General features: G+C 47.7%; 1 protein-coding gene across 1 annotated transcript; it reads left to right on the forward strand.

The window, feature by feature from the left end:
* The first annotated feature begins 302 nt into the window (after positions 1-302).
* On the forward strand, positions 303-17568 carry AADACL4 (arylacetamide deacetylase like 4). The gene is made up of 4 exons (XM_030222502.1): positions 303-519; positions 5943-6168; positions 11805-11868; positions 16570-17568. Exons 1-4 carry the CDS (start codon positions 343-345, stop codon positions 17342-17344), a joined length of 1242 nt encoding a protein of 413 aa, XP_030078362.1. The 5' UTR covers positions 303-342; the 3' UTR covers positions 17345-17568.
* Positions 17569-18353: the final 785 nt, after the last annotated feature.

Below are 18353 nucleotides of genomic sequence, written 5' to 3' on the forward strand. Positions count from 1 at the left end.
ACCCCCACCACCACGAACAGACAGCGGTTCTCAACCCAGTCCTCTGGACACAACCAGCCAGCCAGGTTTTTCAGGACACCCACAATGAATATACATGAGAATGGATTTGCAAAATTCCACGCACTATCTCATGCATATTCCTCGTGGCTACCCTGAAAACCTGAGTGGCTGCCTGGATTTGCCCCGGGGTTGAGAACCCCTGGGCTAGTGCAAAGTGAGGCTGCGGGCAGGTTGCACTGTTCCACTACAGCCATGTGACTGGCACTGCCTTTCTCGTCGGACACACGTGATTGACATTGAAAGTCAGTCGGGCTGTAGTGTGACTAGCAGCAGGAAGTTAAAATGGGCCTGGGGATCGCTGTGCTGGTCTTTCTCGTTGCCACCCTCGTCGGACTGGCTTTTCTGCTGGTAGTCGGCGTCATCTACTTTGAGCTCTCAAACTCTGAAATCCCCCCGGGCGTTGCCCACCCGTGGAGACTCCGAGTTCTTCATTGCGTGCTGATCGGCGTCTCGGTTCTGGTGAGTTTTACCAGTCCTGGGGGAAAAAAGCTTCTGCAGAAGAAGCGATCGGGCTGAGGCTATTCGTTTTTCTCAGGGTCAGATCATCAGCTTTGTGCGTTTAAAGAGCACACGGTCGTTTCTCTCTGCCTTGTCTAGTTATATTTATTCCACTGGAACAGCTCTGGGGGTTTCCAAGCGAAACGACCTCAGGAAGTTTGTCGAATGTCAGCCCAGTTTTGTCCCTAGTGCAGATCTGAGCACTTGTAAGGGTTTCTTGTTTCTGTGCCTTCTGCTGCACCTCGACAAATAAATCCTGCATTAGTGTAAGTCAATAATATTCTTTATTTTTAAAATTATTTTGTACTCCAGTTATAAGAAAGAAACCCCCCCCCCCCAACAACCTTCTAGTAACAGTGAATGGCGCCAAATTAAGACCTGAACGGTCCATCCAGTCTGCCCAACAGTCACACTCATTATCAATTCATAATTAAACCAGCAATGAGGGGAGATATGATAGAGGTCTATAAAATAATGAGTGGAGTTGAACGGGTAGGTGTGAAGCGTCTGTTCACGCTTTCCAAAAATACTAGGACTAGGGGGCATGCGATGAAGCTACAATGTAGTACATTTATGTTTCAACAGTTTTATTGATGACACCCATAATGTACATGACTTGTGAGACAATTCAAGTTCTGAACATCTGATACAAATAAACGATACAGCATTATCTGTCATCAAATTTTTACATTGTGTAGTAACCTTCCCAACTCCCCCCCCCCCCCATTCCCTCCCTCCCCCCACGTCTTCACCATACAGATAAAGGAGAAACAACCAATTGAAGAATAACCTCTTATCGGAAACATACCAGAGACCACTCCCCTTCTGCTGCTGCAAGAGTCATGATTTATTTTATCCAACACTGGACCTGCAGTCCCCAGATGGTCGGGTTAGCCCCCCTTCCTGGGGTTCAAGATGGGGAGCCTGTGCTCTGATGACCCCCCATCCCCCCACCCCAACGTATTCTCTTAGCCAAACCTGGTACATTATATTATATTAACTCCCCTCCCCCCTCCCTATCCCCTTCTGCCTGAGTGTTCAATGAACCCACTAATTCTTTAATCACATTCTTACTTAAGTGACACAAGTTGTTGAGGTGTGGCCCTTTAGCGCGCTGAGTTTATTAAGAATGTAACTTCGTGCCTTGGGGGACATCACATTGATATAATCTGTCCAAATTAGATAGAAATGTTTTTGTGTGTTAAAATTAAGCAGAGCATCCTGAAGCTCCAGCAAAAGTAATGTATGCAAACGATTACGCCACTGCCAAAAAGAGGGGGCTTTCTCCAATGTCCAATTCACCAGGATACACTTCATACCAACCACAGATGCCTTATGGACAAGTGCATTTTGGTAAACTGTTCCCCCCTCCACCGGACTTTGGCAACCCAGCAAAATGCTTTTTGGCAAACGCCTAATCCGGGAGCCTCCAACTCTCTCCAAAAACCTTAGTATCCGTTTCCACAAAGCCTCGATTGCAGGGCATTGCCAAAAAGCATGGTAAAAATCACTTTGGTACGCCCCACATCTCTTACATTGAGCCGATTCTAAATATCCCATCCGGTGTAAACGTGACTGTGATGTGTATGCTCTGTAAATTACTCTAGACTGACATTCCCGAAACTCCATACTTCTAGTCCATTTCCCCACCCCTCTCAACCCCCGTAGTAAGTCCCGGGTTGAGACCTCCGACTGAGTGTCTTCTGCCCACCTAGCAGCCACTTTTCTTAAATCTCTCTGTGGTCGTATAACTAACAGACGCTTATATAGCATGGAGATGGAAACAGGATCTCCTGATGGAACCTCTAAAAGCTCTTCCAGCTTGGTGGCCACATCAACACCTAGCGTCAGCTTGGGCAAAGACGCTACATAGTGTCGCACCTGCTCATATGCAAATCTTGAGCTCCAATCTGTAGAGTTTAAACCAAGATCCTCCATCTTTTTGATTGCTCCAGAAGGCTCCAGTACCTGATGTAAAAATACTATCCCCTTCTCTCCCCATGCCCTCAAACCAAGATTTTCAGTGCCTGGACGGAAGGCGTCATTTCCTTGCAGGGGGAGAAGTCTACTACACCCACCATCAAAGGCCCAAATCTTCGCCAGATCCCTCCATAGCGCCCTCAATGGTCCTATCAAAACGCTAGATCTAACATGTGCCTCCAGTTCTTTCCCCCTTGCATGTAACATATAAAAGCTGTGCCTTGGTCTGCACAACTCCTTTTCCATGGTTACCGGAGTATATGCCTCTGTTTGCTGGTACCAATCCCCCAAGTGACGTATTAAGCAAGCTATATTATAAAGTTTAATATCAGGGACTCCAAACCCCCCATCTCTCCCTTGCCCCATGAGATGCTCAAACTTAATCTGAGGTCTCTTAGCCCAGAAAAACTTAGAAAGCATACTATGTAATGCATTTACGTCTTTTTGTTTAAGGTAAATCGGTATTGTTTGCAGGAAATATAACCATTTAGGGAACAGCACCATATTAAACAATGCAATGCGTCCCATCAAAGACAATGGTAACCCTTCCCATCTCCTAAGAGTCTCTCTGGTACTAGTTAGTAAGTGCGCAATGTTTGCCTCCCCAAGTTGTCTAGGGTCTTTAGTAAGTTGAATTCCTAAGTATTTAAAGGCCTCAATGTAGTACATTTAAAATGAATCGGAGAAAAATTTTCATCACTCAACGTGTAATTAAACTCTGGAGTTCGTTGCCAGAGAATGTGGTAAAGGCGGTTAGCTTAGCAGAGTTTAAAAAAGGTTTGGCCGGCTTCCTAAAGGAAAAGTCCATAGACCGTTATTAAATGGACTTGGGGGAAAATTCACTATTTCTGGGATAAGCAGTATAAAATGTTTTGAACTTTTTTGGGATCTTGCCGGGTATTTGTGACCTGGATTGGCCACTGTTGGAAACAGGATGCTGGGCTCGATGGACCTTTGGTCTTTCCCAGTATAGCATGTATTTGTCTTTCTTCTGCATTTCTGGGACAAAGATCGGTATGTCTGCCCCTACTTCAGATCTCTGTTCAAACAAACCCCTCCCCCTCTCCCCAACGAAACCCTCTGAGTAGTTTGCAGTATTTGGGCTTATCTCTAATTTGCTAGCCTGCAGTTGCCAGTTTTGTTAGCAGGGAAACTTCGCCATTGGCCTTAGCAGCAAAACTAACAGTGACCCTTGTTCTTTATAAGGCCAATGGCGAATCCCTCAATACACAGCTCTTGTACCCAGTAGCGTACCAAGGGGGGGGGGCGGCGGGGGCGGTCCGCCCCGGGTGCACGCCACTGGGGGGTGCCGCGGCGCGCGCCTGCTGCGAGAGTTTGCTAACTTCTCTCGTTCGCTGCAGCTCCCTCTGCCCCGGAACAGGTTACTTCCTGTTCCGGGGCAGAGGGAGCTGCAGCGAACGAGCAAAGTTAGTAAACTCACAGCAGGCGCACACTGCGGCACCCCCCCCCCCCCTCAGCGGCATGCACCTGGGGGGGTCCAAGCTGCATCGCGGGGGCACTGCACCCGGGGGGCGGGGCGCTGCCCTGGGTGTCCACCCCCCTAGGAACGCCACTGCTTGTACCTTCCAACCGAGAGCAGCTCGTTCACTTTTCTAGAACTGGGATTTATTTTCGCAAAGTGGCACTGACCGATTTTTAGTACAGTTCAGCTGCGCAGTGTCCAGATTACCGCACTAATCTCGCAAGATTGTTACTTTAAGCTTGGGAGCTAAGTGTTGTGGCCTCTGGCCCCAGGTCATGTGAAACGGCACAGTGCCCCTTCCCCAAACGCTGGCGGTCAGATCCCTAGGAAATATGACACCTGGGAAAATACCCTGGACCTAGGTACCCCGTCTTGTTTTGGCCCCGGTTACCCTGTTCCTGACCTGTGAACCTGTTTGGAACCTATGTCCTTTGAACCTGAATATCGGAAAAGTAACCTGTACAGTCTGTCCTAGGTGGTCTGTACCATGAACACAATACAGGCTAGCTTATCCGATCTTTGTTGACCCGACCATCCGGCATATCCGACAGACCCCCAGTGACATCTGTTTTCCAAACCCGGGACCCTACTTTTACTACCGTTGATTCTGCATTGTTTGAGGGGTTACTATCAGTTACCGTATTATCTGACTTTTCATTTATCAACAGGTTGGTCCAGGGTTGGACTGACCATTTGGGCAACTGGGCAGTGCCTGAGAGCTCAGAGGCTCTAGGGGGCCCAGAGGCATTGCCCAGTTGCCTACCGCTATCACACATTACAACTCTCCCTGGTCCTACCTTGAAGGACCCTGGAGCTCTAATGCAGGGGCATAGCCAGACTTCGGCGGGAGGGGGTCCAGAGCCCAAGGTGAGGGGGCACATTTTAGCCCCCCCCCCTGGCGCCGCTGTCACCCACCCTGCCATTGCCGACCCCCCCGCCACCACCACCACCAACTTTGACTCCCCCTGCCTATGACCCTCTCAACCCTCCGTCCCGCCGCCAACCCTCCCCCGCCGTCGCCTACCTTTGCTGGCGGGAGACCCCAACCCCCACCAGCTGAGGTCCTCTTTTTCCTTCGTTCTGTTTCTGAGTCTGAGGCTCAGAAACGGAACGAAGGAAGAAGAGGACCTCGGCTGGCGGGGGTTGGGGCCCCCCACCAGCAAAGGTAGGCGACGGCGATGGCGGGTTGGCAGCGGGGGGGGGGGGGGGGTTGAGAGGGTCATTGGCAGGGGGATCCAGGGCCAAATCTACGGGGGGCCTAGGCCCCCGTGGCGCCACATAGCTACGCCCCTGGTCTAATGGTCTTTGTGGGGTCAGGAAAGAATCCCACTCTTTTCTGCCTGCTGCTGCTACTCTGCCTGGCGGTGCCGCCATGTTTTAAAAATGGCTGCCGAGACCCGAGAGACTGCTGCGGTAAGTCTTGGCAGCCATTTTGAAAACACGGTGGAGCCGGGCACAGTAGCGACCACCAGAGCCCTTCGAGGTAGGACCGGAGAGGGCCCACTTTGGCTCAGGGTGTGTGTGTGTGGTGGGTGGGGGGGACTGTAGTGTGCGGAAGCGAGACAGCACTGACATAGTAAGGCGCCCCTGGGTCAGTCCCATTTAGGTCAGATAATCAAGACTTTATTGTACTTTCAGTTTACCTGGTTCAGCATTTATACCTTGTATGGGAAGGTCTTAAAACAAGCTGAGATGATGGGGATCTTTAGTTGCCAAAAGTAAGACTCCTCCTTCCTGGTTAAAACTTGCTGCATATTTTCCCCTACATTTTGTTACTTATTTCTTCCTAAATTCTTCTTTAGCAACTGCTCTGGTCCATTGGATGCCCTTTGTGATTTGAACGTTGCCATGCACGAAATGCTTGTAAATAACAACAGCGATGGGAACTTGTAATATGCCTGATTTTTTTCTGTATAACCAGGGGAAGATTGTTGAAAACCTTGGGGTCTGCAGTCAGGTCGTCTTCGTTCGTTGCTTCAGGGATCGGTGGCTCGTCGGGAAAGAAGGAGAGGACCCTAAACTCTTCATCAAGGACCTGACGTTTGACAATGTTCCTGTGAGAGTTTATCAGCCGAAATCACCATCTTCCGGTGGGAGGAGAGGGGTTGTCTTCCTCCACGGAGGAGGCTTCGTGTTCGGAAGCATAAGTAAGATGTTAAATGTAAAATTGTTTGGATTTATTTGGATTTTGCTCACACCTTTTTCAGTAGTAGCTCAAGGTGAGTTACATTCAGGTACACTGAGATTTTCTCTGTCCCTGGAAGACTCACAATCTAAGGGCCCTGTTTACTAAGCCGCATTATAGGCACGTTAGCGTTTTTAATGTGCGTTAACCATGTACGCGCGTTAACCGTGTATGTGCCTACAATATCCCTATAGGCGCCTACACGGTTGTAGGCGCATTAAAAATGCTAATGTGCCTCAGTAAACAGGGCCCTAAGTTTGTACCTGAAGCAATGGAGGGTTAAGGGGGTCTTTCACTAAAGCGCGCTAGCGTTTTTAGAATGTGCTAATATTTAGGGCGTGCTAAACATTAGCGAAGTCATGGATGCCACTAACGTTTAGCACACCCTAGAAATTAGCACATGCTAAAAACGCTAGCCTGCCTTAGTAAAAGAGGCCCTAAGTGACTTGCCCAAGATTACAAGGAGCAGCAGTAGGATTTGAACCGGCCACCTCTGGATTGAAAGACCGGTGCTCTAACCACTAGGCCACTCCTCCACTCCAGAATCTTGCTATTCTTTGGGGTTCTACATGGAATGTCGCTACTCTTTGAGATTCTGCATGGAATCCTCTTTAAGATTCCAGAATCTTATTTATTTAGATTTTGCTCACACCTTTTTCAGTAGTAGCTCAAGGTGAGTTACATTCAGGTACACTGGATATTTCTCTGTCCCAGGAGGGCTCACAATCTAAGTTTGTACCTGAGGCAATGGAGGGTTAAGTGACTTGCCCAAGATAGCTCAATTGTTCAGCGCTGCATGCATCTGGTAGCGCTATATAAATGCTAATAGTAGTAGATCACAAGGAGCAGCAGGGGATTTGAACTGGCCACCTCTGGATTTCAAGACCGGTGCTCTAACCACTAGGCCACTCCTCCACTAGCAACATTCCATGTAGAATCTCAGATAATATCTACATTCCATATAGAATCTCAAATAGTAGCAACATTCCATATATTTATTTATTTAGATTTTGCTCACCCCTTTTTCAGTAGTAGCTCAAGGTGAGTTACATTCAGGTACTCTGGATGTTTCTCTGTCCCAGGAGAGCTCACAATCTAAGTTTTGTACCTGAGGCAATGGAGGGTTAAGTGACTTGCCCAAGATCACAAGGAGCAGCAGTGGGATTTGAACCGGCCACCTCTGGATTTCAAGACCGGTGCTCTAACCACTAGGCCACTCCTCTGCTATGATTAAACATTAGGAGTGTCAGGGGCCCTTTCACTAGGCCGGGAAGGCATCTACACGTGCCCAACGCATGCCAATTTGGAGTTACCGTCTGACTACCGCATGGCCCTTGTGGTAATTTCATTTTTGACATGCGTCTGCTACGCATGTCCGAATATTTTTTGATGCGCATGGTGGACGCGCTTCAATTGGCATTGTTCACGCGTAGGTCATTACTGCCCTTTTAATGCGTGAGACCTTACCGCTAAGTCAATGGCTGGTGGTAAGGTCTCAGACCCAAAATGGAGGCGCGCCAATTTTGATTTTGCCGCCCGTCCTTTTTCGGCAAAATTTTTTAATAAAGGCATTTTTTTTTACAAGTATGCTGAAAAATGGATCTGCGTGTGTCCAAAACCTGTGCATACAAAGCAGGCCGTTTTTCAGCACGCCTTAGTAAAAGGACCTCTCAAAGATTTTACACTGAAGATAATGGGGTAGATATTCACCTACAGCGTTCATTGTATGTTGACCACCATGGGCTGAATTAATTTACTACTATTACTACTACTACTACTTAGCATTTCTATAGCACTACAAGACATACGCAGCGCTGTACACTTGAACATGAAGAGACAGTCCCTGCTCAACAGAGATTACAATCTAATTAGGACAAACAGGACAAATAAGGGATAAAGACAAAGAGTAGCAAGATTCTGGAATCCCACTGTAGCAACATTCTGTGCGGAATCTGAAAGAGCAGCAAGATTCTGGAATCCCAAAGACTACTACTACTACTTATCATTTCTATAGCGCTACTAGATGTACGCAGCGCTGTACACTTGAACATGAAGAGACAGTCCCTGCTCAACAGAGATTACAATCTAATTAGGACAAACAGGACAAATAAGGGATAAGGACAAAGAGTAGCAAGATTCCGGAATCCCAAAGAGTAGCAGGATTCCGTGCAGAATTCGAAAGAGTAGCAAGATTCCAGAATCCTAAAGACTACTACTACTACTTATCATTTCTATAGCGCTACTAGACGTACGCAGCGCTGTACACTTGAACATGAAGAGACAGTCCCTGCTCGACAGAGCTTACAATCTAATTAGGACAGACAAACAGGACAAACAAGAGATAAGGGAATATTAAAGTGAAGATGATAAAATAAGGGTTCTGAACAAGTGAATAAGGGTTAGGAGTTAAAAGCAGCATAAAAAAGGTGGGCTTTTAGCTTAGATTTGAAGACGGCCAGAGACGGAGCTTGACGTACCGGCTCAGGAAGTCTATTCCAGGCATAAGGTGCAGCAAGATAAAAGGAACGGAGTCTGGAGTTAGCAGTGGAGGAGAAGGGTCTTAATCAGGGCGCTGGTGTTGAAATCTGGGTCTTGGGTATCTAGGTGCCAACTGATATTCAGTGTCAGAATTTGAATAACTATCGAGCCATAGGACAGCTGTTTGTGCAGTCGTACGTTGACAGATAGTTATCTAGATATCGGCAGGGCCTGGTTAACTATCGAATCCATCCAGACGCCACCCTGGACCGCCACAGCACTATGTGGAGAGTTAAATGCCCCTGAATATCAGCTACTGGGATGGGCAGAGCTGGTCAAATCACTCTGAATATTTGCTGGAATGTGAATATTACATATTAGCTGTCAAGATTCAGCATCAGGGCTGGATTAACTCTATGTTCAGCTCTAGGCTCTGGAATTCGTTGCCAGAGAATGTGGTAAAAGCAGTTAGCTTAGCAGGGTTTTTTTTTTAAAGATTTGGATTGCTTCCTAAAAGAAAAGTCCATAAGCCATTATCAAAACGGACTTGGGGAAAATCCACTGCTTATTTCTGGGACAAGCAGCGTAAAATATATTGTACTGTTTTGGGATCTTGCCAGGTACTTGTGACTAGATTGGCCACTGTTGGATACTGGGCTTGATGGACCCCCTACCGTAGACCCCCATTTACTACTTCTCACCCTAACCCCTGCTTCAGTCGCAGTCACTTTCAGGTTAATTGCCAGTTATAACCGGAGGTAAAGGCAGTTCAGAAAGTAGAAATATTCTCTCTCAAAAGGCAGAATTGGGAAGAGCATCTTAGCTCCATAGTAAATGAGGGCAGATAAAGACCAGTGCAGCCCCTCAGGTCTGCCCAGTAAGGTGGCCAGGGTTGGAGCTGCCGCTTGGTGCAGGTTCTCTCCTCTTTGGTTTTTTGAAGTATGAGTTATTTATGTTTTGCTTTGAGCAAAAATGCTCTATGCTTCATTGCATGTTTTTGTGTTTGTCCCAGGGGCGTAGCTACGGGGGGCCACAGGGGCCTGGGCCCCCGCAAATTATGTCCGGGCCCCTGGTGTGGCTGGCAGGGGTCCCCAACCCCCGCCAACCGAAGCTTTCTTCAGCGCCGTCTCTGGCGCAGCTGCGTTCCTGCCCTGCTCTTCTTGCTCCTCCTGTCCTGTGCACGCTGACGCTCCTTTACGCGAAACTGAGAAGGCGCGTCAGCGTGCACAGGACAGGAGGAGCAAGAAGAGCAGGACAGGAACGCAGCTGCGCCGGAGATGGCGCTGAAGAAGGCTTCGGCTGGCGGGGGTTGGGGACCCCCGCCAGCAAAGGTATTTGCGAGGCGAGGGGGGGTGCGAGAAAGCGCGTGGCGGGGGAGGTGAGGCGAAGCGAGGTGTGGCAGTGGGGGGGGGGGGGGTGGCGGCGGGGCGGCACTCGACATTTGTCCCCAACCTCGTGCTCTGGCCCCCTCTCACCGTAAGGTCTGGCTATGCCCCTGGTTTGTCCCATGCCTTTTTGAATTCCATCACCAATTTTGCTCCTACCACCTCCGTTGGGAGGGCATTCCAGGCATTCACTACCCTTTATTTCATGTCCTCTAGTTCTGTAGCTCTTTTATGTCTTCTGGCACAGATCCCAACACTATTTTGGTTGCTTTCCTCTGAAATAGTGCAAGTCTTTTATATATTGCAAGATACAGCCTCCAAAACTGAAATTGAGGTCTTACCAATGCCCTGTGCATAAGAACAACCGTCTCCTTTCTGTTGGTAATGCCTCTCTCTATGCAGCCTGTCGTCCTTCTGGCTTTGGCCATTGCCTTTTCACGTTGTTTTTCAGATACCTTCACTCTGAGGCAGTGGCGTAGCCAAGGGTGGGCCCGGGTGGGCACAGGCCCACCCACTTTGGGCTCAGGCCCACCCACTAGCAGCACACCTGTGATGTGGCTGACAGGGATCCCCAAGCCCCATCAGCCAAAAACTCCCAACAACTGTCCTTCCTACATACCTTATAAATAGCAGATCTTCACCTGCAGCAAGCAGCGACTGATACATACTGTTGACACTGGCCCTACAGCCTTCCCTCTGATATATTCCTGCCTATGTGTAAACAGGAAGTTGCATCAGAGGGAAGGCTGTGGGGCCAACATGAGCAGTGTGTATTAGTTGCTGGTCGCTGCTGGTGAAAATCTGCTACTTAAAAAATATGAGGGGGAGGGGGGATATTTGAGAGACCATATGGTATGCAGGCGAGAGAAGGAGAGACTAAATCACTTGTGGGAAAGGGCAGAGTTCTTCTGCACACCCATGTTGGGTCTAGGCCCACCCAGAATTGGGTGTCTGGCTACGCCCCTGCTCTGAGGTCCATCTCCTGCTCTGTGCATGTCAGCCTGTTGCTCCCTAATGAATACTGTTCCTTTAGAATTTCTGCTCCCTAAGTGCATCGTTCTTGTGTTTATTGATGTTAAATTCTTCTGATTTGTTTAGATCTTTTTATGTTTGTCGATTCCCTCCCAGCCTTTCTTCTCTTTCCATAGGCAGGTAGAACTTCTGAAAAAGCTGCAATCCTTACCAAGGAGTGTAGCCCCTCCCCAAGCTTCTGGAAAGTACTACTACTTAACATTTCTAGAGCGCTACTAGGGTTACGCAGCGCTGTACAGTTTAACAGAGAAGGACTGCTCTCTCTGTTACAGCGATGCTGTTTTGGGTCAGGGCATTTGTCCCCTGATGGATTAGAACGTCAACTCTGCTAGCTGAAGATCCTGGAAGGCATTTAGGTTGTTGGAGTCCATGGACGATATTCCTGTTCCCTCTTTTGAGATATTAGGGATGTGTGTGAAAAATATTTTTGGTTCGTTTTCAGGTCATTTTCAGAATTTTCCATTTATTATGCAAATGTATGCAAATGAGCCACATAACTGCCTCATAATGGACAAACTCTTGCTGCTTCGAACATCCTGTACTGTTCATCAGTGTTTGCTGTGAATTGCATAGGGTCCCAGTTTAACATGGTGCTACCTAAAAACCATAGATACCGGTAATAATGCAAAAAGATTGTGTAATTTCTCATGTCAAATCTCTGAAAATCTATCCGGGTCTGTGTACTGTATTTTTTTAAATCCAGATTCCTATGACAGCTTGTGCCGTTACCTATCAAAAGAATCGGAATCGGTCGTTGTGTCTGTTGGGTAAGTTGTACTTCCTCCCGGTCCATCTCTGAGCCAGAAGTTTTTTTTTTTGTTGTTTTTTTTTATAACCATTTAAATTTTTACAAGCGATAAAACAACTTGCCAGAAATACAGAGAAAGTAATATATAGGAATTATTTCAGCCAGGTAATTCTATTCTCTTCCTTAGACCACTAAATAGGGAGAGTGAAACAAGACAAGGAGATCAATTAAACAGTAAACAGAGGAAAAAAAAGTGGTATTAACCTGATTATCCCCAGATATTACTCGTCTAATTCATTATTCCACATTGATCATCTGGTTGGCTTCTTCAAGGCCAATACGGTGTATACAGGGGCGTAGCCACGGGTGGGCCTGGTTGGGCCCAGGCCCACCCAGTTTTGGTTCAGGCCCACCCAGCAGTGGAGGCAGCGGAGCGGAGGGAGCAGGCTGAGCTCCGTTCCCGCATCTGCCTCCCTCACTCTCACGGCAGCGCTTCCCAAACGCTGCCCACCGCCGCCACGATCGCAGGATCTACCTCCCTCCGTCTCAGCACTCAGCAGCAGCGGTAGCGAATCATACATGCTGCCTCCTTCTAACCCAGAAGCGTGCACCCCCTTGCAGCATGCACCTGGACTGCCCCCACCACCCCACCCTTGGTACACCATTGGTCCTGACACACAGGAGCAAGAGAGAGAGAAAGAGACCGAGGGAGCAGAACCTTCTGCCTGCCTCCGGAAGCCTGGCTGGAACCGGGCCCCCCTTGGAGGCTGTGCCCAGGGAATCTTCCCCCCCCCCCCCCCCCCCCGTTCCCCCCTCTCGGCGGCCCTGAAGCAGAGCATCTGCTCCCTAAAATCAGTCAGAATAAATTCTAAAGTGGTTTTTCAGCTTGCACACTGCTTAAGCACACCCTTAAGCAATTATGTTAAGGGCTGTCAAGGAAAAATCTTAACATTGCCTGGACCAGTTTTGTGTGGGGTAGAGGATTCAGACAGGGTGAAATAAATTTTTCCAACAAAATGAGCAATAGCTGACCAACTCCGTTTATCTTATTATTTGTACTTATGCATATATTTGATCATTTTACTATTGTTACGCTCATAACCCTCTAATTCTATAAAGTCACCAAAAATTGCACGCTCAAATTAATTGAACAACGAGCCAATTAGTGGCAATAATTGGCTTTCTAACAAGCAATTATTGGTGCCAATTGAAATCAGTTAACATGTACGCGCGTAAATTTAGGCACGTGATCCACACCTAAATTTTACACGCGTCCCAGAAAAGGGGCACAGAAATGGGAGGGTCATGGGTGTTTCGGGGCAGAGCGTAGACACGGTTTCAAGTTATGTGCACAGTTATAGAATAAGGGGTTTCCACGCGTAAATTTAGGCGAGGGCAAATTTTTGGGAGGTGAGTGAGGATTCCTACCCGAGGAGGCTTGAAAGTTTGTTTTGTTTTTCTCCTGGAGCCACACAGTTATGAGCAGACTATCTTTTAAAACTTTAATGCATATATTAAATGGTAAAATTTAAGAAGAGCGGGACTTGGCGGTGATTGTGTCCGAAGACGTTAAGGTGGCCAAGCAGGTAGAAAAGGCGACGGTCAAAGCCAGAAGGATGACCAGCAAGAAGAAAGAGGTGATGGAGCCCTTCTGTAAGTCTCTGGTGAGGCCCCGTTTAGAGTACTGCGTGCAGTTCTGGAGACCGCGCCTACGGAAAGATATAAACAGGATGGAGTTGGTCCAGAGGGCGGCTGCCAAATTGGTAAATGGTCTCTGTCATAAAACATATAGGCAGTAAGCACCAAATCATTTATCTTGAAGGGAGCTCACAGTATAGCCATTAAATAAACGCTCTGCTTCAATCCATTTTCCAACATACATTTATCAATAACAATCCACTGGGTTCAGAAATCATAGTATTTTTATATATACGGATCTATCAGATCAGCGCACCTTCCCCTAATAAGGCTAAATGAGCCTAGCATATGTCTGAAAAGGGGCGTAGCGCAATCCTCATCAATCCTTAAATATATCTTTTCCAATTATTATATCCAGTATTTCAACATATAGGGACAGGCTTATGAGGCGGGAGAGAGGAGATATGATAGAGACGTTTAAATACCTCGGTGGCATTTTAAAACATTTTTAAATTAATTTTATAAATTTGCAAATGAGCAAACCTTATACTAAGGTACATATTATGTTAAAGACAAAAAAAACATAATATTGTGATAAAGATAATATTTAAACAAAACAGAATTATATAAAAAAGGAGAAAATGATCAGGTTAATGCTATGAACAATTGACCCCCAGAGTCTGAAACAGAAATGAGGCAGAAACCCTAGTGGACATGGGGTTATTTAGAGGTAGCTATGCACTGTTTTTGCAGATACCTCAGTGGCATTAATGTACAGGAGGTGAACCTTTTCCAAATGAAGGAAAACTCTGGAATGAAGGGGCATAGGATGAAGATAATTTATTTCTTTTTGTTACATTTGTACCCCGCGCTTTCCCACTCATGGCAGGCTCAATGCGGCTTACGTGGGGCAATGGAGGGTTAAGTGACTTGCCCAGAGTCACAAGGAGCTGTCTGTGCCGGGAATCGAACTCAGTTCCTCAGTTCCCCAGGACCAAAGTCCACCACCCTAACCACTTGGCCACTCCTCCACTGTTGCTATTTGAGATTCTACATGGAATGTTGCTAGTGGAATAGCAACATTCCATTTAGAATCTCCAATAGTAGCAACATTCCATGTAGAATCTCCAATAGTATCTGTTTTATTTTTGTTACATTTGTACCCTGCGCTTTCCCACTCATGGCAGGCTCAATGCGGCTTACATGGGGCAATGGAGGGTTAAGTGACTTGCCCAGAGTCACAAGGAGCTGCCTGTGCAGGGAATCGAACTCAGTTCCTCTGGACCAAAGTCCACCACCCTAACCACTAGGCCACTCCTCCACTGTTGCTACTATTTGAGATTCTACATGGAATGTTGCTATTCCACTAGCAACATTCCATGTAGAAGTCGGCCCTTGCAGATCACTAATGTGGCCGCACAGGCTTCTGCTTCTGTGAGTCTGACGTCCTGCACGTACGTGCAGGACGTCAGACTCACAGAAACAGAAGCCTGCGCAGCCTTCTACATGCTAGCAACATTCCATGTAGAATCTCCAATAGTATCTATTTTATTTTTGTTACATTTGTACCCTGCGCTTTCCCACTCATGGCAGGCTCACTGCGGCTTACATGGGGCAATGGAGGGTTAAGTGACTTGCCCAGAGTCACAAGGAGCTGCCTGTGCCTGAAGTGGGAATCCAACTCAGTTCCTCAGGACCAAAGTCCACCACCCTAACCACTAGGCCACTCCTTGTGAAAATAGGCTTAGGAAGAATCTAAGGAAATACTCTTTCACAGAAAGGGTAGTGGAAGCATGGAATGACCTCCCGGTGGAGGTCGTGGAGACAACTCTGTCAGAATTTAAGAAAGTGTAGGACAGGTACGTGGGATCCCTTAGGAAAAGGAGGATTTAGTGGTTACTGAGGAAGGGCAGACTGGGTGGCAGTGGCGTAGGAAGGGGGGGGGGGCGGGTGGGGCGGGCCGCCCCGGGTGCACGCGCTCGGGGGGGGGGGGGGGGTGCCGGCCCCGCTGGTTCCCTGCTCTCTCTGCCCCGGAACAGGTTACTTCCTGTTCAGGGGCAGAGAGAGCAGGGAACCAGCGGGGCCGACGCAGCTCCGAGTGACGTGCACTCGGGGCGGATCGGCCCTCCCGCAGGTAAGAATGCGGTCCGGGGGGGGGGTGCGCCGCAGAGGGGGGGTCGCGCCGTGCTGCACCCAGGGGGAGGGGGTGCGCAGCGGCGACCCGCCCCGGGTGCCATTAGCCCTCACTACGGCACTGCTGGGTGGGCCATTTGACCCTTATCTGCCATCGCGATTCTTTTCTATTTAGGGTATTTTTCTTTGGTTTTTAGGCTTATTCCCTAATTGTTCCCCCCCCCCCCCCCCCCCCCCACACACACATTTTTTTCTGGTATTGCTTTTGAAAAAGAGCCATACGTCTTTTGCTTGGGTCAACAAAAGCTTGATCCTTGCCCACCAAGCAGGTCCAGAGAGAGGGAGAGATAAGGAAAATAAAAAAAGATGGTGTTAAAGACGTATAGGACCAGATTCTATATTTAGCACCCAAAAAAAATTGTCGTGGATGAAAAACGCGACTATGCGTATTCTGTAAACCGTGCCTAACTTTAGGCGTGGTTTATAGAATATGCGTAATGCAGTCCAAATGACTAGAATTTAGGTGCAGTTATTCATGCCAAAGAAAACCTGGTGTAAGTGCGCACCCGTATCTTTAAGCACGGAACGGCTTATTTTATAACACTTTAGGAATGCCCATGTCCCGCCCATGCTCCTCCCATGGCCAAACCCCCTTTTAAGATCCTCGCAGTAGAATTTACGCGAACTACTTTATAGAATACGCTTAGCGAGTAGTGCGTGTAAATTGTAATTGGTGCCTATCAGTGCCGATAATTGCTTGTTAACATTATCGTTGCTGATTGGCTTGCTTACCAGTTGAGTTGCAAGCGCAAATCAGAATATGTTCAGATTTACATGCACAGCTGAAGCCGCACTGTATAGAATCTGGGAGATAATGCGAGGAATGTCAGAATGAAATTGTGCTGTAATTGTCACTCTTTTCCTAATACTCCTTTCTTTAATGCTTTAGGTATCGCTTGTCTCCTGAGTATAGGTATCCCATCCCTTTTGAGGACTGTCTCCATGCCACGGTGCACTTTCTAAAGATGGCTGCAGACTATGGTGTCGATCCTGCCTCTGTTATACTTGGTGGGGACAGTGCTGGAGGTAACCTCACAGCCGCTGTTTGCCAATCACTGGTGAGCAGAACCGACCTCCCCAAGCTTTGCGCTCAGGTCCTGATCTACCCAGCTCTCCAGATGGTGGACCTCAATTTGCCCTCGTTTCAGCAGAACCACTCAGTTCCGATCCTCTACCGGGAACGTGTTGCCTTCTACGTTTTGAATTACCTACACGGTGATATGTCAGTAATGGACGAGGTGCTAGAAGGTAAGCACGTACCTGCTGACATGAGACTGAAGTTCAGAAAATGGCTGAGCCCTGACAATATCCCCGAGGAGTTCAGAAGAAGAGGGTTCAAACCTCAGGTGTTCACGTCACATATAGACGAGGTCTATGAGGAGGTGCAAAAATGTTTTGAGCCTTCTTTTTCCCCACTTTTAGCTGAAGACAGCACAGTTCGCTGTCTGCCAAAGGCCTACATTTTGACCTGCGAATTTGATGTGCTGAGGGATGATGGATTGCTCTACAAGAAGAGGCTGGAAGACAATGGTGTTCAGGTGACCTGGTACCATGTCAAAGATGGCTTCCATGGGATAGTTTCCTTCTTCAACAAAGGATATTTGCATTTTCCAGCTGGAAAAATAGCAATTGACGACATTATAAGTTTCATAAAAAATGCATAGCTCTCTTAAAATTCTGTATTTAGTTGTTCACTTAGGGTCCTAGTATGCAACATGTACAATTTTCACTTAAAAATTTTAGATGGACCCTGAACTGTTTGAGAGATGTGGGAGAGACTTGCACAGTGCTGTTCCCAAGTAACGGATAAAGCATAAAATATTTCTTACTAGTAAAAAAGGCCCGTTTCTGAGACCAATGAAACGGGTGCTAGCAAGGGTTTCAGTGGAGTGTGTATGTTTGAGAGAGTGTGTGTGAGAGTGACTGTGTGAGAGAGAGAGACGGAGTGAATGTGCGAGTGTGGGTGTGTGTGACATAGTTTGAGGCTGTCTGTGTGAGAGTGTGTGTGTGAGAAAGAATGAGAGTGTGCGGCAGGGGCCCCCCCTCCGTCAAGGTGTTTTGGAAAAGAAGCAGGAGATCCCAAGGGGTCACGTTGTGACGCGAGGGCGAGGCAGACACTCATGGTGAAAAAGCAATCTACACCATGACACATTTAGAATGTTGGGAAACTTGAGGCTTCATTAGAATGTTGGAGGTGCGTTTTATATAGAGAGATTCCAGTACTTATGCCACAGTTCAGTCATCTGTCCCGGAACAGGAGGGGGGGCAGGGTCAACAGCGCAAGCCTAAGGCCTGCAGCCCTTCGCCTACTTCTTGTTTTGCTGCTGCCGCCACCGCCGCTGCTGTTCGGAAGAAGCAACAGCAGTGGCAGTGAGAGGGAGGTGTTGAAGTGGGCGCCTATGATCCACAGCAAGAGATGGCCTCCAAAACTGAATACAGTTCTCCGCCTGGTGTACTGTGCCCTATTTAGAGGTCAACCATTATATCTGGCAAATAGGTTTAGCCCATATTTGCAGCCCTAAGATCAGCCAAAGAAGAACAGTTGAAGCTGTCTGTGATTTTGGAGGCCTTTTGTGTAACCTAAACCTACACTACCCAAATTGCAAAGGACTGAAATACAAAACAACTTACGCACCCGGCTTCTCCTACATAAGCGCACAACTATGGAATGGG

This window comes from Microcaecilia unicolor, chromosome 13 (assembly GCF_901765095.1).
Source record: "Microcaecilia unicolor chromosome 13, aMicUni1.1, whole genome shotgun sequence".
Classification (NCBI taxonomy): Eukaryota; Metazoa; Chordata; class Amphibia; order Gymnophiona; family Siphonopidae; genus Microcaecilia; species Microcaecilia unicolor.